The sequence below is a fragment of the Lathamus discolor genome, chromosome 1, assembly GCF_037157495.1.
Source record: "Lathamus discolor isolate bLatDis1 chromosome 1, bLatDis1.hap1, whole genome shotgun sequence".
NCBI classification, from domain to species: Eukaryota; Metazoa; Chordata; class Aves; order Psittaciformes; family Psittacidae; genus Lathamus; species Lathamus discolor.
In genome coordinates this window covers 108,954,644-108,977,121 of record NC_088884.1, presented here as the reverse complement: position 1 = coordinate 108,977,121, position 22,478 = coordinate 108,954,644, and the positions used below count along the sequence as shown (strand labels likewise).

At 44.4% G+C, this 22,478-nt stretch overlaps 2 protein-coding genes across 3 annotated transcripts in view; both read right to left on the bottom strand.

The window, feature by feature from the left end:
- SLC20A2 (solute carrier family 20 member 2) overlaps positions 1 to 12,867 on the bottom strand; it is a 58,486-nt gene extending 45,619 nt beyond the window's left edge. Inside the window, exon 1 of the mRNA XM_065690152.1 lies at positions 12,733 to 12,867. The gene's annotated coding sequence lies outside the window, so the exon portion shown is untranslated. The remainder of the gene's footprint in view (positions 1 to 12,732) is intronic.
- On the bottom strand, positions 1,231 to 15,987 carry SMIM19 (small integral membrane protein 19). Of its 2 annotated transcripts, none has more exons than XM_065690189.1 (3): positions 15,770 to 15,987; positions 15,536 to 15,660; positions 1,231 to 1,758 (listed from the first exon to the last, which is right to left on the bottom strand). In XM_065690189.1, exons 1-3 carry the CDS (start codon positions 15,925 to 15,927, stop codon positions 1,706 to 1,708), a joined length of 336 nt encoding a protein of 111 aa, XP_065546261.1. In that variant the 5' UTR covers positions 15,928 to 15,987; the 3' UTR covers positions 1,231 to 1,705. The 2 variants fall into 2 exon arrangements, with proteins under 2 accessions (XP_065546261.1, XP_065546252.1); XM_065690180.1 differs by lacking the exon at positions 1,231 to 1,758 and adding an exon at positions 13,406 to 14,311 and having other exon boundaries at positions 15,770 to 15,979.
- Between the last annotated feature and the right edge of the window lie 6,491 nt (positions 15,988 to 22,478).

Here is a 22,478-nt window from a genome sequence, read left to right as displayed (position 1 = left end):
AGCAAGTAATTGCACATACTCAGAGGCACAGTTCTCCATCAAGAAAGTGTTCCACAAGAACATGCAAAACCCCACACTGAGGGTACCTCATGGGTGGATCTGAAGAAGGCAAAATACGATGAAAGTAGTAATGCTGAAAGAAACACTAGGTGAATATGTAGAGGCAGAGGTAATATGAAGAAAACAGAAATGTGCAGATTTACTTGTTCCAGTCAACAACAGTAACTAAAGTTTATTGATTTCAGCTTCAGCAGCTAAAAATCCATTCAAACATTTGTATATGATACAGACAACACTATCCCATATTCAAATTTTTATCAAAGTAATAATATAGGGTAGGATTTTCTCATAGTCATTGTGATTTACTTATCAATTTGTACAATAAAACCTATTTTGAAATATAAATATTATTAAGTGCAAATATTTCTTTTAATCCAGTTCTCATTTAGCTGCTCCATTGTATGGAAATATCTAAGTAAAGAGAATGAAAAAATGTAACCGTTCGCTATAAAAATACACATTCTCAGCCACTGTCTCTCAACTGTTCCCTTTATATCCACTATAAAACTATTTCCAACACACTAATCACATCTATTCGGAAGAAACTAAAATTATATGATTTCAAACTATTTTCATTAGAAAAACAGTTCTTTAACAACTGCATTTACTCTTCTACCTAATTATATACTCTTAAAGGCCAAATACTTAGTCAGCATGAAGAAATAACCCTTAGCCTTTTATTAAAGGATAAAGCACCAGATAAGAGTTCATAAGAAAAATAAAGATGCTCTTCGCTCTACCAGCAACACTGTCCAATATAGGAAATTATATTTAATTTTAAATATCTTAAATATATGTATGTCAAAGTCTTAGCACCTCCATATCAGAGACTTACTACAACTTAGTCTGTTCATGTTACAATGTTCCAGCATTTTAAGTTGCTGGACTAGCATACCTAGTGTTTCCTTATAATATTTCATGTAACAGCCAAGATGTTAAAAAACCTCTACCTTTCTGAAAAGCTCCTCCCTAACTCAACACTGAGTAATGTGCACTTAAAGCTCCACAGCCCTGCCAAGCAATCTTACCTACATGGAGTATTATTGTGACCAACAGTCAAATAAAAAAGATTGAACTGATGAATATTTGATTCTGACATCTAAGGACAGCATTACTCAAATTAGAGGACTAACGCTACCTTTTTTTCTTTTACCTATGCACCTGTCACACTTTGTATGCAAAAGCTGTTTATTAAATGCGAGCAAAACCCTTGATTTCCTGTTTCATAATGGTCATGTTCTGATCTTCTCCATATTCAACGCACGCTTCTACAGAAAAACAAAATCAATTTCAAGTACAAAGCAGCAGCTATATAATCCACAAATGAAAACTACAGCAGTGTTCTGCTCTTCCTAAAACAATCTTGAAGCCATGATTATATTAAAGACACAGATATGAGGGGATTTTTCAACTTCCAAACAGATATGCAAACAAAGTGTTACAATCCAGGGGCGCAGGTAAATCAATAAGCAAGCAAACTATGTGACGTTTGTGCAGCGTCCTCTCAAATCCTGCAATCCCTTCTAGAAAGTCTGGGTCTACATCTCCCGCTTCTTTACTCATGTTATTCTCACATGGCTTGGTCTCAGAAACTTTCCATGCCTGTAACGGAAACTTGAGCCAACTTCTTAAATGTATGATTTCTTCATCTCCACTCATCATCCACTTCTGTTCCTGAGAAGCTCCTCATCATGACACCTGTATCTCAAGAAGCAAAACAGGAAACATCACAGGGATGAAGCAAGGAAAGATGAATAATAATATGCCTCTGTGTCTTTAATAAAATCCCAACTTTCATTCAAGTTCCTTTTAGGAAATAAGAGTTCCTTTCACAAAAGCAAAGTTTTGCCAAACTAGGTATGTAAACATCGTGCCAAAATTGGGGTGACCAATGAAATCTGCTAATCTGCGCCTCTGTTCCTGACATGACGAGCAGGAAAAATCCTGTACCAGCTAGTCTCACATACTGTGGAAAACATCATCGGGTGCCAAGCTTGCAGAACTAGTCTGCGGCAGCCGGCTCAACTAAAAGAAACCACTGACCCATCTACTAACTTATCCGCTACTGAAAACAATGCGAGTTATCTTTACTCAGGACCCGTTTATCCAAGTACGTAGAGCTCCAACCCACAAATGAGATGGAAAACAAAGATGTAAGCCTCTCCTCTACTTTCCCATCGCTCCCTGACCTACCCAACTTCCACAGTATGTTTGTATTTTTAACACACTTAACAGGTATTGGAGATGTTTCCTCTGCATTACAGTAGCTGAACTACAAGGTGACAAAGGCCTAATGTATTTTCAATGTGTCTTTGTCCCTAAAATCACATCATAAAGCTTGGGGTTGGGGTGGAGGGGACTTGCTTATCTGTTTTTGCTATCCAAAACTTAGGATCGAGCGGGCCCACAGCCAACTGCAGCACTGTTCAGAGTCTAATAACAAAAAGGCAGAGGGATGACTCATCCACAAAATGGAGACACAGCCATCTTGCATCCAAACAGGCAGCTCAAGTCATTTGCCTGCCTCATGATTTTGCCCAAACGCTGAATGAGGGGGTGCAGGAGAAATTATTTCTGCATGCTCCCCAGCCATCAAGCCCTCAGGCACCAAAACCATCCTGCCAGCCAGCTCTCAGTGAGACAGAAGCATGAAAGCAATTTTATCTCTCCCATTTTAAAATAAACATTAGCACCAAAATCTGCTCCTAGCAGAGGCAGAGCAGATCCTACCTCTTATCAGCTACCCTCTCGAATTCTCAGAATTCCACCTCCCTCTGAAATCCTCCTTTCTTCTGCAATGCACTTGACAGCGGCGTGCTCCATACATAGGGCACACTTCACTCAGAAAGACAGCGTAGTCCTTTCTTTGCCAACTCATCCCAGCAAAACAATGGTTTGTTTCAGCTCTATTACACTAGAAATGAGGGACAGCTGTAGAGACAGAGTCCTATCCGAGCACAAAGAGTCTTGGCTTTGGTTCTTGCACACTGCAAAAGAGATGATAACTGAGCCTTGGATAGTAAAAGTAAAAAACCCTCTGACAACACTCTGGGTGTTGCAGCAACAATAGCTGTTAAATAACTGGCCAGAAATATATTTGCAGTGCAGGGATTATATGTCAAAGAAAAATACATATTCCCTCAATTCTGAACTCTTGAAGAAGTCCTTACCCCTGAAAGTGCTTAGTAGGCAAACAGTCCTGAAAACCTGTCCCTCAGTGATCATGCCTGCTGTTGAGAAACATGCTATTGCTTACTCAGGAAAGGCAACTACCACAGATTTACAGAGGACAAAAAGCCAAGGCAGCCACACATGTCCCATCAGCAGGACATCCAGAACACGTCCAGATACCACCCAATTATTTTAGACCACTTAATCTCTTATTATGATGATCACTGTACGCAAGAAACAGAAACCACGATTTCACTGTTCCCTAATCATCATAACTCCATATTCTCTCGGAGCACCAGAAATTAACTGTAGACAAGTAGTTCAATTTATTACTGACATCCTTACGCGTTAATCAGATGTCTACACTCAGCATATGCACCATACAGATTACAAGACATCCCGGCTGCTCACTGCTGCACGCGGAAGGAGAACTGCGGAAAAGGATTATTTATTGTCAGAAAGATCTGACACTGGCTGTCACCTGAAACAACCAAGGAATTTCCAGTTTTCTTTTGAAGAGACAATTTACTGGCAGGCCGGTGGTTCTGACTTTGATCTTCGCAGCAGCCAACACCAGCAGAAGAATTTTGTAGCTCAGTAACAAAACACAGAAACCTCCCGGACTGTTAACTCAATTACAGCATTTTGGCAAGGAAGCCTTTCCCTTATACCTTGGGGAAAGTCTTCAGATTAAACAGTGCATTTTTTAAAGGCACATGCACCTCCGTTATTTGGTGTAACTGTTTATGCACCTAATTGCTTTGAGAGAAAAAGTATTCCACAGCAACTTGCTTGGAAGACTTATAATTTTCCTTCTTTTCCAAGGCTGCATAACCATATTGACTGTCCCATGTACAGAGACATATTGACTGTGCCATGTAGAGAGACCTAACTTGTAAGGCCATTTGCAACTTAATCTGACAGAAAAGGAGATTTCACAAGTGCTTAATTCCTACAACAGGCTTATGGAATAAATAACCAAGGTAGTCCCCTGAACCATGTGCCCAGTTCATAAACATCAGGGACACATCACGTTTTGATTAAATATACCCCAAGAACTACAAGGCAGTAAGAAGCTGCTCAGGCACTATGCTGCTGGAAAAATCAGGGATGCTAATGGCACCGGTTTGTAAAGAAAACACAGAAGGGAAGATGTTTAAGGTATCACAGTGCCACCAAAACTGAGAAAGCTGCAGGAAACCCATCCTCACTAGTTCAGCTGCTCACAGAGCTACTTTTCAATTTACTGAGCAGTACAGCCATGCCTTATGTGCTCATCACAGCTTCCATCTTTAGGGGCTGCTGCTGACATGTTAGCAGCACTTCTCAGGATTCATTAGAGGCATTTGGTCAACAGCTGTCCTCTTTTACCAATAAAACCTGGAAAAGCAGACATAAACTGCAGTACAGGTGGCCTCAGAAAACCCTGAAAAAATAAAAATGCTTCTCAAACCCTTTCAACAAGATCCTCCCCAGGCAGGGTAAGCTAAGCACTACCACAACAGGTCAGACCGCTGGTCCATCTGTTCGAGAATCGTGCCTCCTGAGATCGGGGCCGGATGCTTCATAAGGTGGAATAGCACAAGTAGTGAACAATGATGCAATTCACCCAAAGGGGAAATTCCTTCCTAACCTCATCAATTAGCATGGAGGTTTAATATGCTTAACTTATTTTTAATCCTATTTACTGCAACTCTGGACATTGTCATTGTATATATATAAATGTCCTGGTCTGACTGGAATCCAACTAAACTTTTGGCCTCAGTAATATCATGTGATATAATTATGCCAGGTTTCAAATGTTCCAATTTTCAATTTCATTTAAACATCCCTTTGTTCTTGCACTATGGGAACTAACCCAGCTACTCACCACCTCTCTTACCCTTCCAAGTGCTCCAGCTCAGCTTGTGCCATGAACTCCCACACCATACTGTGCTCTGTTACAGAGGGGGAACATCATCTGAGGGCCTTTAAGGAAACAATTTAGCATCTTCTATCAGTTACACAGCAACATTTCTATAGGATAGATTGCTGGGATCAGCCGGCCCCTACCAGCTCTAACAACATTTCACCTCTTCCAGGTCTTTCAAGCTCACTTTTCTGCTGTTTTTCCACTCCAGAGCTGCCCGCCTTATAAGCAAACTGTTTCGCCCTCTGGTTCTCTTTGAACCCCCCTGACAAATTTGGATACATTTAGTTATAAAAGAACAGAGAAGAAGCGTACCATGCTGGGCTTTTCAAGGTCACACAGGAACCTCTCCCTCTGAGCAAAGAATTCCCCTCCTATCTCTATGCCTGAATAAAGAACAACAGTGTCCAACCAAGCAAAACCAATCCAATTTTGCCCTGGGCTGATGTTCTTGTGAACTGCAGGTTCCTCAGTGCAATAGTAACTTTATCCTGTGTTGTTACTTCAGGATGAGCTCACAATGCATTCACCATGATTATAATGCCAAGTACTTACTAAAACTCCAGGGCGACTAGTCACCTTCATTTCTGCTCATGCAACAGTTGCAAAAGGCATCAAGGTATAAAGCCACACACCTTCATTCAACCATGTTGAATCAGTGAAAAAATAAATATATCTATGCACATATATAATGGTGTATGCAAGCAACAGACAAGGAAGGGAGACTCTTAAGGCAAACTTGAGGTTCAGGATCTTCTCATGTCCACAAAGCATAGACCTGCTTTCAGTAACTCTTCAGGCTATATTTTCTTCTTCCAGCCTCTGGAGCTAAAACTTTGGACCCCAGGCCACAGGTTCTTAATACCAGAGTCTTTAGGAGAGAAAGAGTAGGTAGGTCTAGATGATATCTCATGGGAAGATGGCCCCCCAAGGAGATAACAGAGCTTTTACAGTATCTGTAAGAAACACCACATAGCCATCACTATTTCACCATAAGTTTTTTGGTGACAGGCTTAGAACTGGTGAATTATGACAAGAGAATACTTCTTTGCCTCAACCAAAAAGAAAATTACATCACTTCATCCTTCTTTAGAAGGATCTTCAGGCAAGCAATCGATCAAGGGAAAACTCCTGTTCCAGCCTATGGTTCATCAACAAATGGCACTCTTTAATAATCAAAATAGCACTAACAGAACTGGTAACAAGTACCATGTTGCCAACTGTTAGCTCATTAAGTAATACAACCATATGCAACTCTTTATTTGAGGATCATACACTGATTAGAGTCAAAAAATCACAACTTGTAATAGCAACTTGATTGTCTCATCGCACACTTCTCAATGACCTCCCCATGCTGTTCAATACCTCTGCAGCAGTCTTAGAAACTTTGTTCCAGAGCGATAATCTTAACACTTTCTAAGAGGCCATAAATGCTTTCCTGTTCTATCTCACATGTGCAAAGACGACATACTGAACTGCATACTCCTACTCGTTGCTCTTAGGCAATGCTCAAACAGCAGTCCAAGCCACAAGTATCAGAGGACTGCCATACCAGCATCTCCAGCACCTCTGATCAGCCAGCAAGTGGTTTGCCTTTGGCATTTCAGGACTTGCTGAGGTTGAAAGAGAAGACAGTAATGATACAGAACAATTCCCCCATCAGCAATGGCAAAAGTAATCTTGGAGGCCTTGAGTGCAATGCTTTCACTGCTTCTGGGTCATTACTGAATATGAAGTAAAAAAGATGTGATATTTTCTGCTTGTCACAAAACCAGAGTTTGGGTAAGGAAACCTTTTAACGGACTCAACAGCGGTATTTTTGGTTGCTAGAATTCTCAATCTGCTGTGCTAAAATTAGCTTTAAATAAATGTGCGATAAAAGCAGCACATACTTTGCCTCAGAAAAAAAATCCACTGGCCTCATACAGATCATGTGAACTTGGTTACTTAGTTGAGCTGAGAACATCAATTATTCCAAGCCTTATCTGACTGTAGATTTGCATCTGTTTAGCAATGGCATTGCCACATATAAAAATGCATGATGTTTAAAAAGCCACAGCTCTTTTACCAAAGCAAGGGAAAGCTCCTGCAAACACAGTTGCTGCCACTTGACGAGACGGTTATGCAGAAAAGAGATAAGATTGAAAAAGCCTGCTCCTCTGCCTCTACCCTTCCACCCTTCCCTCTGAAAGGAAAAAGCAAGTCTTTCTCTTCTGTCAACCCATCCTTCCTTCCATATTAAGGTATGAAAAGAAGAAATTGGATGTACTGAATTTTCACTCCCTGACACCAAAGCTACAGAAGATGATATTCTTTCAAGCTTTTCATCAATCAATAAAAGGGTTCCCTAAGTTCTGCTATGCTTTTACAACCGGTGTCACAGAAGTTGGTTCTATTATTGTCGCTCACCAGAGCATGCATCACAACCTGAGCAACGGCAAAACAGAGTCATTCAAACATAGCGAGTACTCTGGGGTGGGCAAAGTTCACAGCAGCTGTTCGGGTCCCAGAAAGACATTTGAGAGAAGCACCATAAATAACGACATCACATGGAGGCTCCCATTGCACAACCAACATACATCTTCCCTGCTCAGGAATTTATCTTCACACCCTATGCTGTCAGTCAAGAGCACATTACACACTGTGTTTTCAGGATGATCCAGAGGATATTTCAGAAAGTAACACAGCCATCCTGCTGGCTGAGTCTTTTTAAAATACTCCTTCTATTCCATTACGAAAGAGACAAATGTTTCTACCTCATCCAAACCACAGCCTTTCTTGGGAGCAAACTATAGGTCCATGCATACCTTTTATATATCACAGATGTCCAAAACCAGTTCCAGCAATTCTGACATAAACTCAGAAGGACTGCTACTTCACAGGCTCAGGATCTAAGTTTTTTCTTCAGATGTACAAATGTATTTTCTCAGGCTCCAATTTCAGCAAATCCCTAATTTGAGCAGCCCCTTTTTAGGATTCGTAATTCGTTTTACTGCTGGATTAAAATTAAACCCAGTTCTCCTAAAACATCTCATTCCTAGGCCTCTGCAAGGGGAGAATCACTTTCCAAAGCAGTGCCTAGCTATAATTCAGAAATAGTCTATATGGCTATTTTATAAAAATGAGGGTTTTTTTCCCCTTTCCCGGAGCTTTTGCCACGAATTGCCTTCTAGGGCTTGGTTCAGAAATTCCAAGTTCAGTTTATTGTTTTACTCATTAAGAACTAACTCCTTTTAGCAACTCTGTTAATCTTGGAGTTTGAAGTTATTTTTATTAAAGTAACGCCCAGAGTTTAGATATTCCATAAAAAGATCAGGAATTATTTTTATTAAAGTAACACCCAAGGTTTAGACATTCCTTGCAAAATCCGGCAAAACACCTTCATTCTTAGAAAGGTTCTTAGCCTTTTCCTTGTAAACACAGATTTCAGAGACAACTGAGCACCAAGAAGTTTTATCAGCCTTTTTAAATCAAAGAGTTAAAAAAAAAGGGTGTATTAAGGCAGGATTTTTCCTGCTTACAAAAATCCCAAGCCTTTTGCTCTTGATACAAAATGTGGCTTTTTCCTCCTCCTTTCTTGTCATCTGTCATGGAAAAAGTAACACCGATTTCCATTCCCCAGCAACAGATTTCTCATGAGACATTTACCCTGGCTCTGGGGTGCAGCAGTCAGTACCTCTGGTCGTACTCAGTATCTGTCCCTCAGCCAGCAGGGAGTCCCACCGACTCAGGCCACACCAGCTCCTGATGGAGCTTGTTAGACTACAAGAAACTTCTTAGCATAATTTAGCCATAAAGAAATGGGGCTGCAAAATAAAGGATCTTACCTCCATTCTCAGGAGCCTGAGGCACTGAAACCTTCTGCTCTCCAGCGGCAGCTCTGTCTCAAGGACAAGATGAAGTGCTGCCTTTTTGTTTGAGCAACTATGTTGATGAATTAGGTGACATCACTCAGGTTCCTTACCATGACTTAAACACGATTTGTGTTTGGAGGGGAAAGGGAATATCTTTTGATCACTACTTCCGATCTGGAGCATAAGCAACCGCTTTGTCAGCAAGCCTCCTCTAAGCGCTCTTGCTCTTTAGGCACAACAGGCCAAAGACATCACAAAGTTAATAACACGTTTTCCGTCAAGGCGCTTCTTCCCCATTGAAGGTGGCACGTAGTGACAATTTTCACCTCTTTAATGTAGAAATTAGGGCTGGGGCAAAATCTTTCCAATTGTTCTGGCAGAGAGGTTAAGTTGCAACATACCCACCTTTCTCTCTGCAGCGTGTATAATTTCAGCTTGCTCAATAGCACCGGCACTCCTGAGTTCAGGAGGACTTTAAAAGGAGCGATTATGCTCAAGGAAGTAAGCTAACATGAATAAACTGCCCAGGCAACAGGGAGACATTCCAGAGCCCTGTGCTGTCACCAGGCTTTTGGCCAATGCTGCTTAATCATATATATGCAAAATGCAAGTTACAGAAAGATGCATCACAGGTTAGAATATTCTCAGTGAATAACTTTACACTGCACTGAAGACGCTTGCCCACAAACTGTCCTCAAAGGCACTGGAATCTTCTCCCCATTTTCAGAGCTTCTACTGGTGTAAGCAGTGCAAGTGGTAGAGCAAAGACTTCTCTGCAGCTCTCAGTTCATCAGGCAGTTTTCGAAGCGAAGTTTGGGAGCAAGTATAGCACCACTTAAGCACCACACTAATAAAATTTGTAACTCTTATGGCCATAAGGCACCAAGGCAGCCGCTACCAGCTACCTGCTCAACTAGGCTCAGCTGGCATATGCCATTTCACACTATCCAGGTAACACCAGACTGAAACTCAAAATGCTCATGGCATAGGGAAAGATATTTTCACTACAAGGCCCACAGTTTACAATGTCTTCAGCGTTAAACACAGCCATGCTCACAGCTTAAATATTTAAGACCCTCTTGAGCCTTGTCACCAAATTTATAAAGCTCTGTCTGGAAAGCTTTGATCTTCTATGCAGCACTGAGTATAAAACCTAGCCAGCCACATTGTAGTTAAAAGGAGAGAGACAACTTTCTCCACATGACAGATTATAGTTTTCACATCAGATAACAGAGTCACGGTTGTATCTCCATCTGCAGACTTCATTTAGAAATACATGACTGTTCAGCAGCTCCCATTGGCACAAGACAGTGGTCAGATTCTCAACACCCAAGTCCTAGTTGAGAGACACCTGTTAATGTTTTTCTGCAGTACCTTATACACACAAAGATTTAACTGCCTTGAAAGCAGTTCCCTCACATGCTTTCGTGATCAATCTACATATCACAGTAGCTTTTTAAAACAGCGTTGGGTAAGCTGCAAAGATTTGCCTCTGTACAGCATTCTCAAAATTAAATGAAACCAAAGATAACTTTGGCCCAGTTTTTTTAAAGGTCACAAGATTTCGCCATCCAAGACATCTAACAATTCAGCATGAACAACTTTGCAAACCCATTCTGTGCATGCCTACAAGCCCAAGAACTACAGATGGATACAATGAAGACCTATTGCTTCTACTCTGTCTGTGCTTTTAGGCACCTATTTTTTATTACCACCTAAAGAAAGCACTTTGTTTTTTCTAAGTGCAATATCATGAGTTAACTGTTAAAAATCACTGCAGAAATTCAAGGTAAAATCTCAAAAGCTGACTGCACTTTCTGTTCCAAAGCATACTTGTACTGTAAAACTGAAATATAAAAACCTCCAACAAAGCAGGGTATAGTTTTGCTGGGATATAACTTCAACAGCTGCACGTAAGTCAGGAAAACAAAACATGACCTGCCCATGGCCCAAGCAGCATTCTCCTAATGACCTAACATATAAAGAAGGTGCACGCCTGGGAAAAGCTTCTGCTTTTGTTGCTTCTCCTTAAAAACACATTGCCTTCACCAAGTAAGTTTGTGAGATACTTGTGCCACTACCTCAGGTCCATGAACACAAGCAGAGCTGCAAGTCACTCAAGATTTCTAAGCGGTTCGTGGTGCTTCAGCTCAGCTAACAGGAAAACTGTAAAGTTACAATTTTAGTAAGACCTCTCCTATGAAGACAGGCTGGGAGTGTTGGGCTTGTTCAGTCTGCACAAGAGAAGGCTCCGGGGAGATCTTAAAGCACCTTCCAGTACCTAAGGGCACCTACAGGACAGCTGGAGATGGACTTTTTTACAAGTGCATGTAGTGGCAAGACAAGGAAGAATGGTTTTAAGCTGACAGAGAGGAGATTTAGATTAGATATTTGGAAGAAGTTCTTTACTGTGAGGGTGGTGAGACACTGGCACAGCTGTGGCTGCCCCATCCCTGGCAGTGCTCAAGGCCAGGCTGGACAGGGCTTTGAGCAACCTGGTCTAGTGAAAGATGTCCCTGCCGTGGCAGCGGGTTGGAGACAGATGATCTGTAAGGTTCCCTCCAACCCAAGCCATTGTATTGATACAGGGTTAACCAATATACAGGGAAATCCCACTAACATACAGGGGAGCGTATAAAGGGGTTAGAAGAATTCGCTTGCTTAAACAAAAGTATTGTCTGTTGTAAACACCTATCACGCCTACTAAGCAGAACAAGGCACAAACTACTGATAAGGGGAGAAGCAGAGGTCTGGTTCTACTGATAAGCAACTATTGACAAGGAAAAGCGGACACCTGAGTCTATGGATAAGGGGGAGAAACAGATGGTTTATGGCTGGGATACCGACCAAACCCTAAGGCTATGCGTGAAGATTAAAAGGTGAAAAGTTTAAGAAGAGGAAGACTCATTTACTTCATCTTGAAGACCCCTACTCACAGGAAGAGGACTCATTTGCTTCATCTTGAGACCCCTGCCCATGACCAGAGGGGGGGCACTGCGCAGGCGCAAAGGGCCTTCTAGCTCATTATAATACGAAGCGGGGATAGATACTAAATACGTATAGGCGTATCAGTAATCTAATGCATATGTATGCCTTAAGGGAATAAATGTAAAGGAAAAACGACCCTGGGTGTGCATACTTTGGAGGAGCGATCCCCATGCGCCTCAGCGCTGAATAAAGCATGCCTCCTTTACAACTTTATCGAGTTGTGGAGCCAACCCCGTATCAGTATCACCTACAAATTACAGAATCACCACGGGCAGGCAGACGGGGGGTCAGTAGGCCGGAGGGAGGGGGCTCGTTCCGACACGCCGCTTTACTGGGCCATGCGGAGCTGGCTGCTGTGGGCAGCGGCGCGGCGCGCGCTACAAAAGACGCGCCATGAGGCGGAGGAGCTCTGCCGCGATGCCGGCTCCCCGCCCGCTCGGGTTTGCCAAGCTGAAGGACGGCAGAGCCCGCGCCCGGCGCCAAGACCACGCTGCGGTAGCAGCGGGGTGACGCCGGGCGGAGGGAGCCCGCGGGGAGCTCTCCCGGGGCGGACAGATGAGGAAGCCCCCCCGGCCCGGCGGCCGCAGCCTGCCCCCGGGCCCCCCTCCTCTCCTCTCCCCTCCCTCCTGCCCTTTCTCCTCAGGCGGCCCCTGCCCTCCCCGAGGTGCGCCCCCCTCCCGCCGCGCGCTCCCCTCCGCGCCGACGGGGCGGGGCGCCCCCGCGCGCGTGCTCCGCCGCAGCCCCACTCACCGCCCGGCGGGCGCCCTCCGCGCAGCAGCAGCAGCAGCAGCAGCGGCGGCGGTAGCAGCCGTAACAGCAGCCGGCGCGGCCCGGAGGCGGAAGCGACGGCAGGAAGTGAGGTCGCCGAGAGGGGGCAGAGCGCTGCTTCCGGAGGCTGGGCAGGCAATGGGGCTGGGGTCCCGCAGGAGCCGGGCTTTTGTCCGAGCCGGCGCGGAGCCAGGCCTTCGAGCGGCAGGGGTAACGCGAGAACGGGCGGGCTCCGCGCTCATCCTCTGCCCCTTCGCAGCATGGTGGCAGCGCTGCTTCCCTCGGCTGCCCAAAGGGGCAGCCTGCGCGGCGCGGGCGACACATCCTCACCCGAGGGGGCCCTTTCCCCGGGGCAAAGCCAGCCGCCCGCCCGCCCCCTGCCACGGCCCAGTCACCGCGCTGCTGTCCCCACGGGCGCCAACCCATGGGTCCCTGCCATCTTATAAACACCCTTTGGTAAACAAAGCCAGGTTTCCTCATGCCCGGATGGAACTGCAGTGCTGCTTACCACTGCTCCGAGTCTGAATATAGAAGGGGATAGGAAAAAAAGCGCTTCCTGGCCATACGCTCACATCTCTCTATGCTGTTTGTTAGTATTCTGTTCACTACTTGGCCAATCACTTGGTTGGGATTTACAACATGATACATCTTCGAGTAGTTTACATGATTAGATGCTTTTATTAAGAAGTAATTTCTGCAGTATTCTTTAAATTAACCGATTCTGTGATTTACCTAGAAAACAAAAATAACGGGGGTGTGATATCTCTTCTGTCTACGCTGCCATCTTTATGCAGATTTCTATAGACAATCCCATTCGTTAGAGCAATGGAACTAAATTAAGCTAACCACCTTTGCTATTAACAGTATCGTACTGGCTTTCAGTGTCTTCCAGACATGCAATTCACTGTGTACTTCACGGTCCCAAAGTTCCTCCAGGAAGGCTTCACAGCATTGCATACGCACCCCCCATATCAACACAGAGCAGAACCTCTCTGTGCTGCCACCTATGACATTCCTGGTTTCCAATGCTGTTCCCCTTCACCAGGCAGTAAGGCCGCAGCGTCTTCATTCACATTCACTGAATGCATTCAGCAAATTCAACACTGAATTGAACAGGAGAGTTTGCAGGCAGACAGGTACTGCCTTGCTTTCTCTAGGGTGCCGTTACCAGAGAAGGCAGGAGCTAATTTCCAAGATGCCAGCAGAGAGAAATAATTTAAAACATGGGCAAGACTGCACTTCTGTACCCTCAAAGGTTTCTCTGAGCAGGTCTGCCCTGCGTTGGGTGCTTTCATGCTGAATGTTTCAGTATACCCTCAGTTTGCTTCACAGAGCTCAGAGAAAAGCTACAGAGAACAAACTTTTTAGGAAAGTCCCCTTCCCTTCCCCCTTGCCTTCAGCTCTGCACCAACTAAAAGGCATTGGAAACAGCTCCACACTGGCTCTTATCATTAGCACTGGAAATGTCTCCTGAGTTCCTACAACTGTGGGCTTCACTCCACTGAGAGCTGTACGCTTTCAGTCTGCTTTGGTTGCTGCTGCTGCTGTTCATACTTCCTTGCTGAAAAAAAGAAACACTGGTCAACACTGATTAAACCATTTGTTGTGTACATGTGTGTGCATGTATGCATACCTATATATATACGCGTCTAAACAGGATATCAAGAAGTAGTCTTAAGATTAGACAATGTAAGGTCACAATTTAGCCACACAAGGCAAAGTTGCAGTCACCGGGTGGAATTAGGCCTTTAATGTATGGCCTTGGAAAGGCTCAGTGGTAGGGTCATGGCAAAATGTCACTAAATTAACTGCGGGGAACTATGATTCCATTTAGGTCTTTTCATTTAAAAAAATAAAAAATAAAAATAAAAATTAAAGACTATGCCTTCAGAAGTACTATTACAGATGACCTGAATGACTTATTAGTCATGCAGTTGATCCCCACATCACTCGTCTCCTCCACAATACATAAGCCACAAGCTAACAACTACATTGACTCCAAAATTAATCTGGTTAGCAAGGCAAAGGCAGATCAAAGAGCTGTGTGTGGTGGAACAAACACCACACCAGCAGGCATTCTTCCGTAGGAAGGACATCCTTTTTTCATTGAATCATAGAATGGTTTAGGTTGGAAGGGACCTTGAAGCTCATCTAGTTCCAACCCCCTGCCATGGGCAGGGATGCCTTCCATTAGACCAGGTTGTTCAAAGCCCCATCCAGCCTGGCCTTGTTTTTTGTTTCTACAAAATCTAGTGGCCTGGTTTAAGAACCTTTGCATTTAATCTTTACATTTAAAAGGTGGGTTTCAACTCACTCAGTATTTCTTGCCCATACTCCCTTTAGGCATGCATGTATGGCAGATGTGAAGCACATACAGGTGTACTCTGAATTGGACCTTGGAGTATCAGAGGCATGGGGCTCTTTCCTACTCCCATCCTGACCTCCAGTGTTAAGATGGGAGCAGCAACACTTATCAGTACTGTAAAATTCCCATTTATTTACAAAGTTGAATTACTTGTGATTCCACAGTCCTGTCAACTGTTACCAATCCATCCACGTTTTGGCAATATTCGGGCATTCCCAGCTCTTTATACCTTCAACATCGGCCTTACTTTGACAGCTAGAAGGGCATCGCCTGGCTGCTCCCTCCCTCACTCCATGCTTCCTCATGCCTCAACCCCTGCTCACGTGGTGCCACAGGCCGGAGTGTCCCGGCCGCTCGAGGACCGGCAGGCCGAGGCCACCCGGGGAGGCGGGGGGGGGCCTCTTCCCTTCCTCCACTTACCGATGGAGTACATCTCCAGTTGTTGCCGCAGCCGTATCTTCTTCATGCTGTCGTAGAAGTTGGGCTCGGGCGGCGTCTCGACGGCTGGGGGCAGGGTGAAGATGCGCATGATCCTCCTCTTGTTCCTGAGGGAGAAGGGGGACACGGCGGTGAGAAGCCCGGCCCGGCGCGGCCGCTTTCCGGCGGCAGCCCTCGCTCCGCCTCCCCCCATTTCCCTCCCCGGCCTGCGCTCACCGCCGCGCGTAGACGAGGAGAGCGAGGCTGGCCAGCACCACCAGCAGGTAGACGTTGGTGGCCTCGTTCCACGCTTCGTGCACCGAGTAGTCGATGCTGTCGCTATCGCCCAACGCTGCCGACCCGCCGCCTACCCCGGCGGCCACCACCGCCGCCATGGGGTACCCCGGCCGTTAGGGGCGGGCGCGCGGCGGCGGGAAGTGACGTCACGGAGAGCGGTCGGGGCGGGTGTGAGGAGCAGCGTGGCGGGGTGGTCGTGAGGGGCGGTGTGAGGAGTCCTGCGGCTGTGCTCCCCACACCTCCGCTCCCCACACCTCCGCGCACTGTTTCCCCTTAGTTACCGGTCCCTGGGGGCAGGACACAAGTAGGTGGCTGTTTCTTTCCCAGGGGAACGCCGTCGGTGGGTGGAGGTGTGAATACAGCAGCTCTGGAAGCCTGGCAGGTGTGCGGGCAATAGCATCTTCAGCCGCTCTGTAGCAGTGGAATCGTGCGGGACCTAAAAAGGGCAAGGAAGCTGGTGAGGGGTCTGGAGCACAGGTCTGAGCAACAGCTGAGGGAACTGGGGTTGTTCAGTCTGGAGAAGAGAAGGCTCAGAAGAGACCTTACTGCTCTCTACGGATACCTGAAAGAAGGTTGCAATGAGGTGAGGGCTGGTCTCTTCTCCAAAGTAACAAGCAATAGGACAAGCAATAACGGCCTCAAGCTGTGCCAAGGGAGGTTTAGACTGGATATTAGGAAAAGCTGCTTCACTGAAAGAGTATTCAGGTATTGGAGCAGGCTGCTCAGGGCAGTGGTGGAATCACCATCCCTGGAAGTGTTCAGAAATAACACAGATGAGGCCCTCAGTGACATGGTTTAGTGATGAACTTGGCAGTGTTGGTGTAGTGGTGGGACTTGATGACCTTAAAGGTCTTTACCAACCGAGTTGGTTCTATGATTGATTCTGTGTAGCTCAGTTGTGTGCGGTGGCAAGAGAAAAAGAGGTTCAGATTGTCACAAGCTTTTGATTTTCACACAGCAACTAAGTTTGACAGTTTAGGTTGCAAAATAAAACAGCACTTTCTCAAAAATCACATCCTTTTTTTTTTTTTTTGTGTGTGTGTGTGTGTGTGCCAAAATGGGGGTTGCTGGATATTCAGATGCTGCAGCAACACAGCTTACTCCTATGCTCCATATGGCTTCTGATGCCAAAAAGCACAATTCTAGGATTATGCTTTGGCAGAAAAGGTGGGGCAAAGTAAGTGTTTCAGTTTAGAAACTTGAAAAGAGGTCAGAACTGCATGTGAACTCAATGCAGATTAACTAGGATGGGGATGTTCTAACACACACATGCTGGTATTTTTGTGCTGCCTGATGGGGCATGTTTGAGCTACACTCCTGCTTCTTTCTATCCCCCTCCGGCCCTGACGCTTCCTTTTACTATATCTTCCTTCCGACACTTAGAACTATTACAATGCACATGTTGTGGATATGGTTCATCTCCCTTTGCGTTTTGCATGTGCTTATATTGTAATTATTTATCTTCACCTTTTGTAAGACAATAGGGGGAAAAAACAAGTATTTTTAGGGCATGAGTTATCTAGCCTACATCAAACATTCAGAATGAGACTCCCTGTGCACTTCCAGGAAGTGCTGACCCCTTACTGAGCAGAGGGAGTCTGGACACCTTGCTTGGATAGCACTCGCTTTGCAAATGATCAACCAGCCCAGCGAAACTCTGTCCTTTGGAGAGCCATTTTCTCAGTGCAAGATGTGCCAAGTCATTCTCTTTCCATGCTATGGAACAAATTCTTTTTCAGAGGCCACAGATCAGGGCATAAAAGGATATGAGTGAAAACAATATAAAAAAAAAATAAAAAGCACTGTTATGAGAAAAGTTCTCTGCCCCACATGGTGTGGGAAATAAGAGTAGAATAGCAATTAGACATAATTCTAGGTCATTAAACGGGGATGGCACCCATGCACAGAACTGTGGAAACCACTAAAAGGGGGGAAAAAAATAGTAAGAGAGTCTATCAGTTACGCAACATGACACAAGACAGTTAATTAAATGTGGTTTCTCAGGGATTTCAAACAGTTCTTGTGAAGCTGAGGCTTTCTGTTTGGTTTTTAGTATGTTGAACTTTCCTGCTAACAGGCCTGACAAGAAAGCATTACACCTTTGTGGCCAAAAAGTGGAAAGAATAAGTAACTAAGTAACTTGGGTGCTCTTCATATTTCACTACTACCTCTAGATCTCACTTGAGCTCAGGCTCCCTTGTATGGGGTGTAGAGAAGCTGTATTTAAGCTAATGGCTCTTTTTGTATTAACCCTGCAGCTCTGCTCTGGACAACCCAGGAAGATGCTGGAATGCTCCAGAACACTGCACCCAGCTTCCCATTTGGAGGAAACAAAGTCCTGCATTCAGAAAGCGTAACTCTCGGTCTTGGGGTTTTCTCTGCAGCTTCCAAACATGGGAACAGACCGTGCCTCACTCAGCAAGTGCCTGATCTGTTTGATTTAGTTAAATGCCTGATTTAAGGCCCAGATAATCCACCCACCCCCAACCTAGAAGACAGGCAGAGAGAGATTTTCTTCCCTCACATACCACTCTGAATGCAGCAAATGTGAAGCCGTGGTTAGGACAGGGTTAGGTTGAGGACCACAGTATCTGGTGCTGCAGTAAGTGTGACAGCTTTGCAAACCTGAGAAAAAGGGGTGATCTCCCCCTTGCTGACCTGTTGCAGTAAGAGTTCTGTAGTGCAGGCCTTCTGCCTGACTTCCTTGAGGAATCTGGTTCAAACACCAAAGTTAGTTGACTCTTGAGCCTAGGTTAGCTTGTGTTGGTACACTGTTGTTGCCTTTTATAGCTTGGGCTTTTGTTTCAGTCTTGGACTCCTGAAACACCTTCAAGAATAGGAATGTAAGCTGCTGTTGAATATGGTCAGGCCTTGCAGTTGCTGTTACATGCACAAGAAATGGTGTGACCTGCCCATTTAGATCATGCAGCATATTTATTGTAGCTTGTATGAGGTGGGATGGGATACTCAGTGCTTGTGTATGCTGTTGATGCATGAGGACACCAGTTGTTTTCTGTTTTCTTATACTAAAACTGCTTGTAGGGAAACAACTGTCATTTTCTGCTGGGCCTGTATAGGATCTGACCTCCAGGATCCTGGCCTGTGACCAAAGCATGTAGGCACCAAACAGATAATACATAACAGTGTATGGCATTGCTGTAAGCTAAACATAGCCAGTGGAGACCCAACCTTAGTAGCTTAGTAGATGGATTTTCAACGTTACACAGTAGCAAATAAGCCTGGGGTGTTTCAGCTGTGAGTCAGACACCACCCCTCACAGGAACCAGCTCCTGGGGAGAAAAATTCTGTGATTTAATAATAATTATTAAAAAAAATCACAGCTTTTTACAAAAGTGGGTACTTTGTTCATTCGACAAAGAAATCTAGCATGTGCTTGATAAAAGCACCCACTTCAGTCCCATAGATTTATCACAAGATTTGCTGAAAAAGGTCTTCCAGCTCTACAAGGAAATGATTCCCTAAAAGTCCTTAGCATCCAGCAACTACTATAAATTTGACTGAAAGCTGCTATTACCAGTTTTGAAAATCCAGTTGCTTCACATCCAAAATGTGAATGCTTGAATCTAACAGTAAGCTCATTCTTCTGAAAATTATGGCCAAAGAATACGTGTGTGTTTCTATATATAAATATGTGATTTTTAATGGATTTTGAGTTACCAAGAGCTAAACAGAATCAGAAATTGCTGAGACATAAATATCGCTGTACTGTAAATATATTCACAATTTAATCCTGATAAATACTGGATTGTAGGCTTCAGAACGCAGACTGACAATTATTGGAACTCATGTGGTCATCTCAAGTATACAGTATTCCAATTAAAATAAAACCATAATATCCTTTTTCTTTTTTAAAAGTACCATCTACCATATAATTAACTTGGATGAACTCTACAAATATACGCATTATATCATGCTAGAAGAACTCGAGAACCACATTTTCTTGTTCCCAGGGTCTCTTGACTGTTGGTAAGACATTATAGTCATAATGATAGAATCAGTTTACAGTTGCAAATTCTGCCAAATATCTCACAAATTATATCTGGCGAACAGCACTACCACTGTTTCACAAAGATAATGATCTGATGTTTTGTTTATATGGCACCAAAGGGAAATATTTGGTTTAGAGCTTGTGATAGGATTTCAGAAACTTTGTGTGGTGTTCCAAATTTCTGATAGACTTAATAGGTACCACTCTATTAAATAGAGAGTAACACAGTCTTTAAACATATCCTTCCAAAAAGAAACAATCCAAAACCAGTGAAACAACTATTCAAGTAAATAGTCCATTTTATTTCCTCAGCACTTACCCCCACCTACAGAGTGGCTGGTGTGGATACGCATGCAATACTTCTTATCTCTGACGGTGCTGAACATACAGATGTGTTGCCATAAAGGCTGCACACCTGTACAAGATTTAGTATTACAAGAGTGCTTTTAGGATGTAATCTGAAACCCATGGCACACAAAGGGAAACAGCTACATCAGATTTGATCCACCTAGAAGCCTGCAGCCAGCAGGCAGTTTGGACAGGAAAACAGCGTAACTATGATAGTGCTATTCTTTGGATAACTGAGAAAAAGAAAGGAGCAGTGGGTTTGAACTAAATCTGGGACTGTGCTCTGAGACAGACTGTTTCCATTCTGTATCCTGTGGTACAAACCTACCTGGTAAGGGCTAAACTTCATAAACTAGTCCTTCTCCTTGTGTGGCCTGTCTTTGTGCAGCTTCTTTGGCTGGACTTTTGGGATGGAGAGGCAGGGATACAATAGGAAACTTGTCAATAACTATCCCAGGAGTGTGGGGCCCTTCATTTGTGCATGAGATGAGAACCAGCGGCTGATACTGTGGTTAGGCAGGGCTGTGGCGGTGGCCTTGGCAGGGAAGGCCATGGCCACCTGTCTGAAGCTGGCTGAGGAGTGGATAAGGAGAGGATTTCAGGCTTCCAGCTGAGAACAGGCCTCTTCCTGCTCTTCATCCTGTCATGTTTTCCATCAGGCATGTAAAAGCTGCTTCTGCTGAGAAAGCAAAGCCCCCAAATGTTTATCCACGGCTGTCGGTGGTGAAAACTGTAATGCCCAGCAGAGGCAACAGGAAAGAGGAGAAGCAACTGTATATAGGGCTGTCCTGCCTCTTTTTCGCTCTCCGTGGGGCCTTGCCTTTTCCCTTTAAGGAAAAGGAAGCTGGAAATGTGGGAAGGATGGGATTCATGTAATCTTTAGTTGCGGAAGGGGTTAGTGGGGAAGGGCAGAAAGATGGGGAAGGGCAGAAAGATGGAGAGGGCACAAATTCCTCTGATTTTATTGAAAAAGCTGAAAGCAGGTGATACTCAGACTTGACTGAGGTTGTACCAGGTTTTGATTAAAGGGATGCTAAAGTACACAAAATATCATGAGCAAGTTAAAGGGGAGGTAGCCCTTTCAGCTTTCATGTGTGGCTCTTCTGACAGCTCTTATATATTTATCTGTCTTGCTACTACAGACTCACTAGTGCAAACACAATGAGGTTTTTTAGGGGGTTATGGATGTTTGCTAGCAAATTACTGTCTCCAAGGGCAGATCCTGGCTATGTTTGGCCACGGGAGTCTGCAACTGCCAATAACTAATGCTAGGCTGACCTTCATGCTGCCATCTAGTGTTTCCTCATAGACAGAAACAACATCCCAGAAAAGAAGCTTTGAAACTTCGTAAAGCTGTATTCAGAACAAATGTAACTTATTCCTGAATAAGTTACATTATAAACTGTAATAATGAAATAAAACGCTGGACAACATATGAGCTGAAGGAGAGGGAATGGGGAAGAGACATGCGAAGGACCCAGTACTTAGGGTGAATGCTTAGCAAGACGCCTTTTCTTTTAAATAATTGTAACTATTTCATCCAGGAACAGGGAGAGACAGCTCCACGGCAAGAAAATTATTCAGAATCAGAATTTGTCCTCATTTGTTTTTCACTCTGTGAAATTAATATGGCTGTTTGCAAGGTGGAACAGTACCCAATGGAGCAAGAATCCAAGCAGAATCTTGTCTTAACTGAGAGAGACCAGCATAAGAAGCTTGGCAAGTTCTTGTCCATCATAGAATCACAGACTGGTTTGGGTTGGAAGGGATCTTAAAGATCATCTGGTTCCATCCCCCCGCTGCCATGGCACGGATGCCTTCTACTAGAACAGGTTGCTCAAAGCCCCGTCCACCCTGGCCTTGAACACTGCCAGGGAAAATAGACTGCCCAGAGGGAAAAGTAAACCATAATGAGCAGGCTTTAAAGGGCTCCTGCTGGCATTGTATGAAATCAGGTATGAATTTAGCCATTTTCAGGAAGTTCTCCCATTTACAATAAAATTTTGGTAGCAGCATTGGTAGTCAGTATTCAAACTGACTGAATGTTCTCAGTGCAGTCTTAACACAGCTTGTTTAGGTGAAAAGAAACTCCAGCACAGCAAAGAACAGAGTCAAACTCTCCAACGGAAACGATCATGTACTTCTCTGCTTACAAATCACCTCTCAAGTCAAAACATGAACACTCTCTTAAGCCCTTAGGTCTTTCAGAGGCCTAGTCTGCAGAACAGAAAGTCCTCGGGTGTGTAATGTTAGGAGTCTGTATCTCTCATTCATAGTACTGTTTTTTTTTTA

Bases quoted from the DNA above. Each gene is read 5' to 3' on its own strand.
- SMIM19 (XM_065690180.1), bottom strand. From the start codon at position 15,927: ATGGCGGCGGTGGTGGCCGCCGGGGTAGGCGGCGGGTCGGCAGCGTTG. The intron at 15,661-15,769 runs GTGAGCGCAGGC...CTTCTCCCTCAG, and splicing joins CTCCTCGTCTACGCGCGGCG to GAACAAGAGGAGGATCATGC. The intron at 14,312-15,535 runs GTAAGTGGAGGA...TCTTTTTTTCAG, and splicing joins ACTGGAGATGTACTCCATCG to CAAGGAAGTATGAACAGCAG.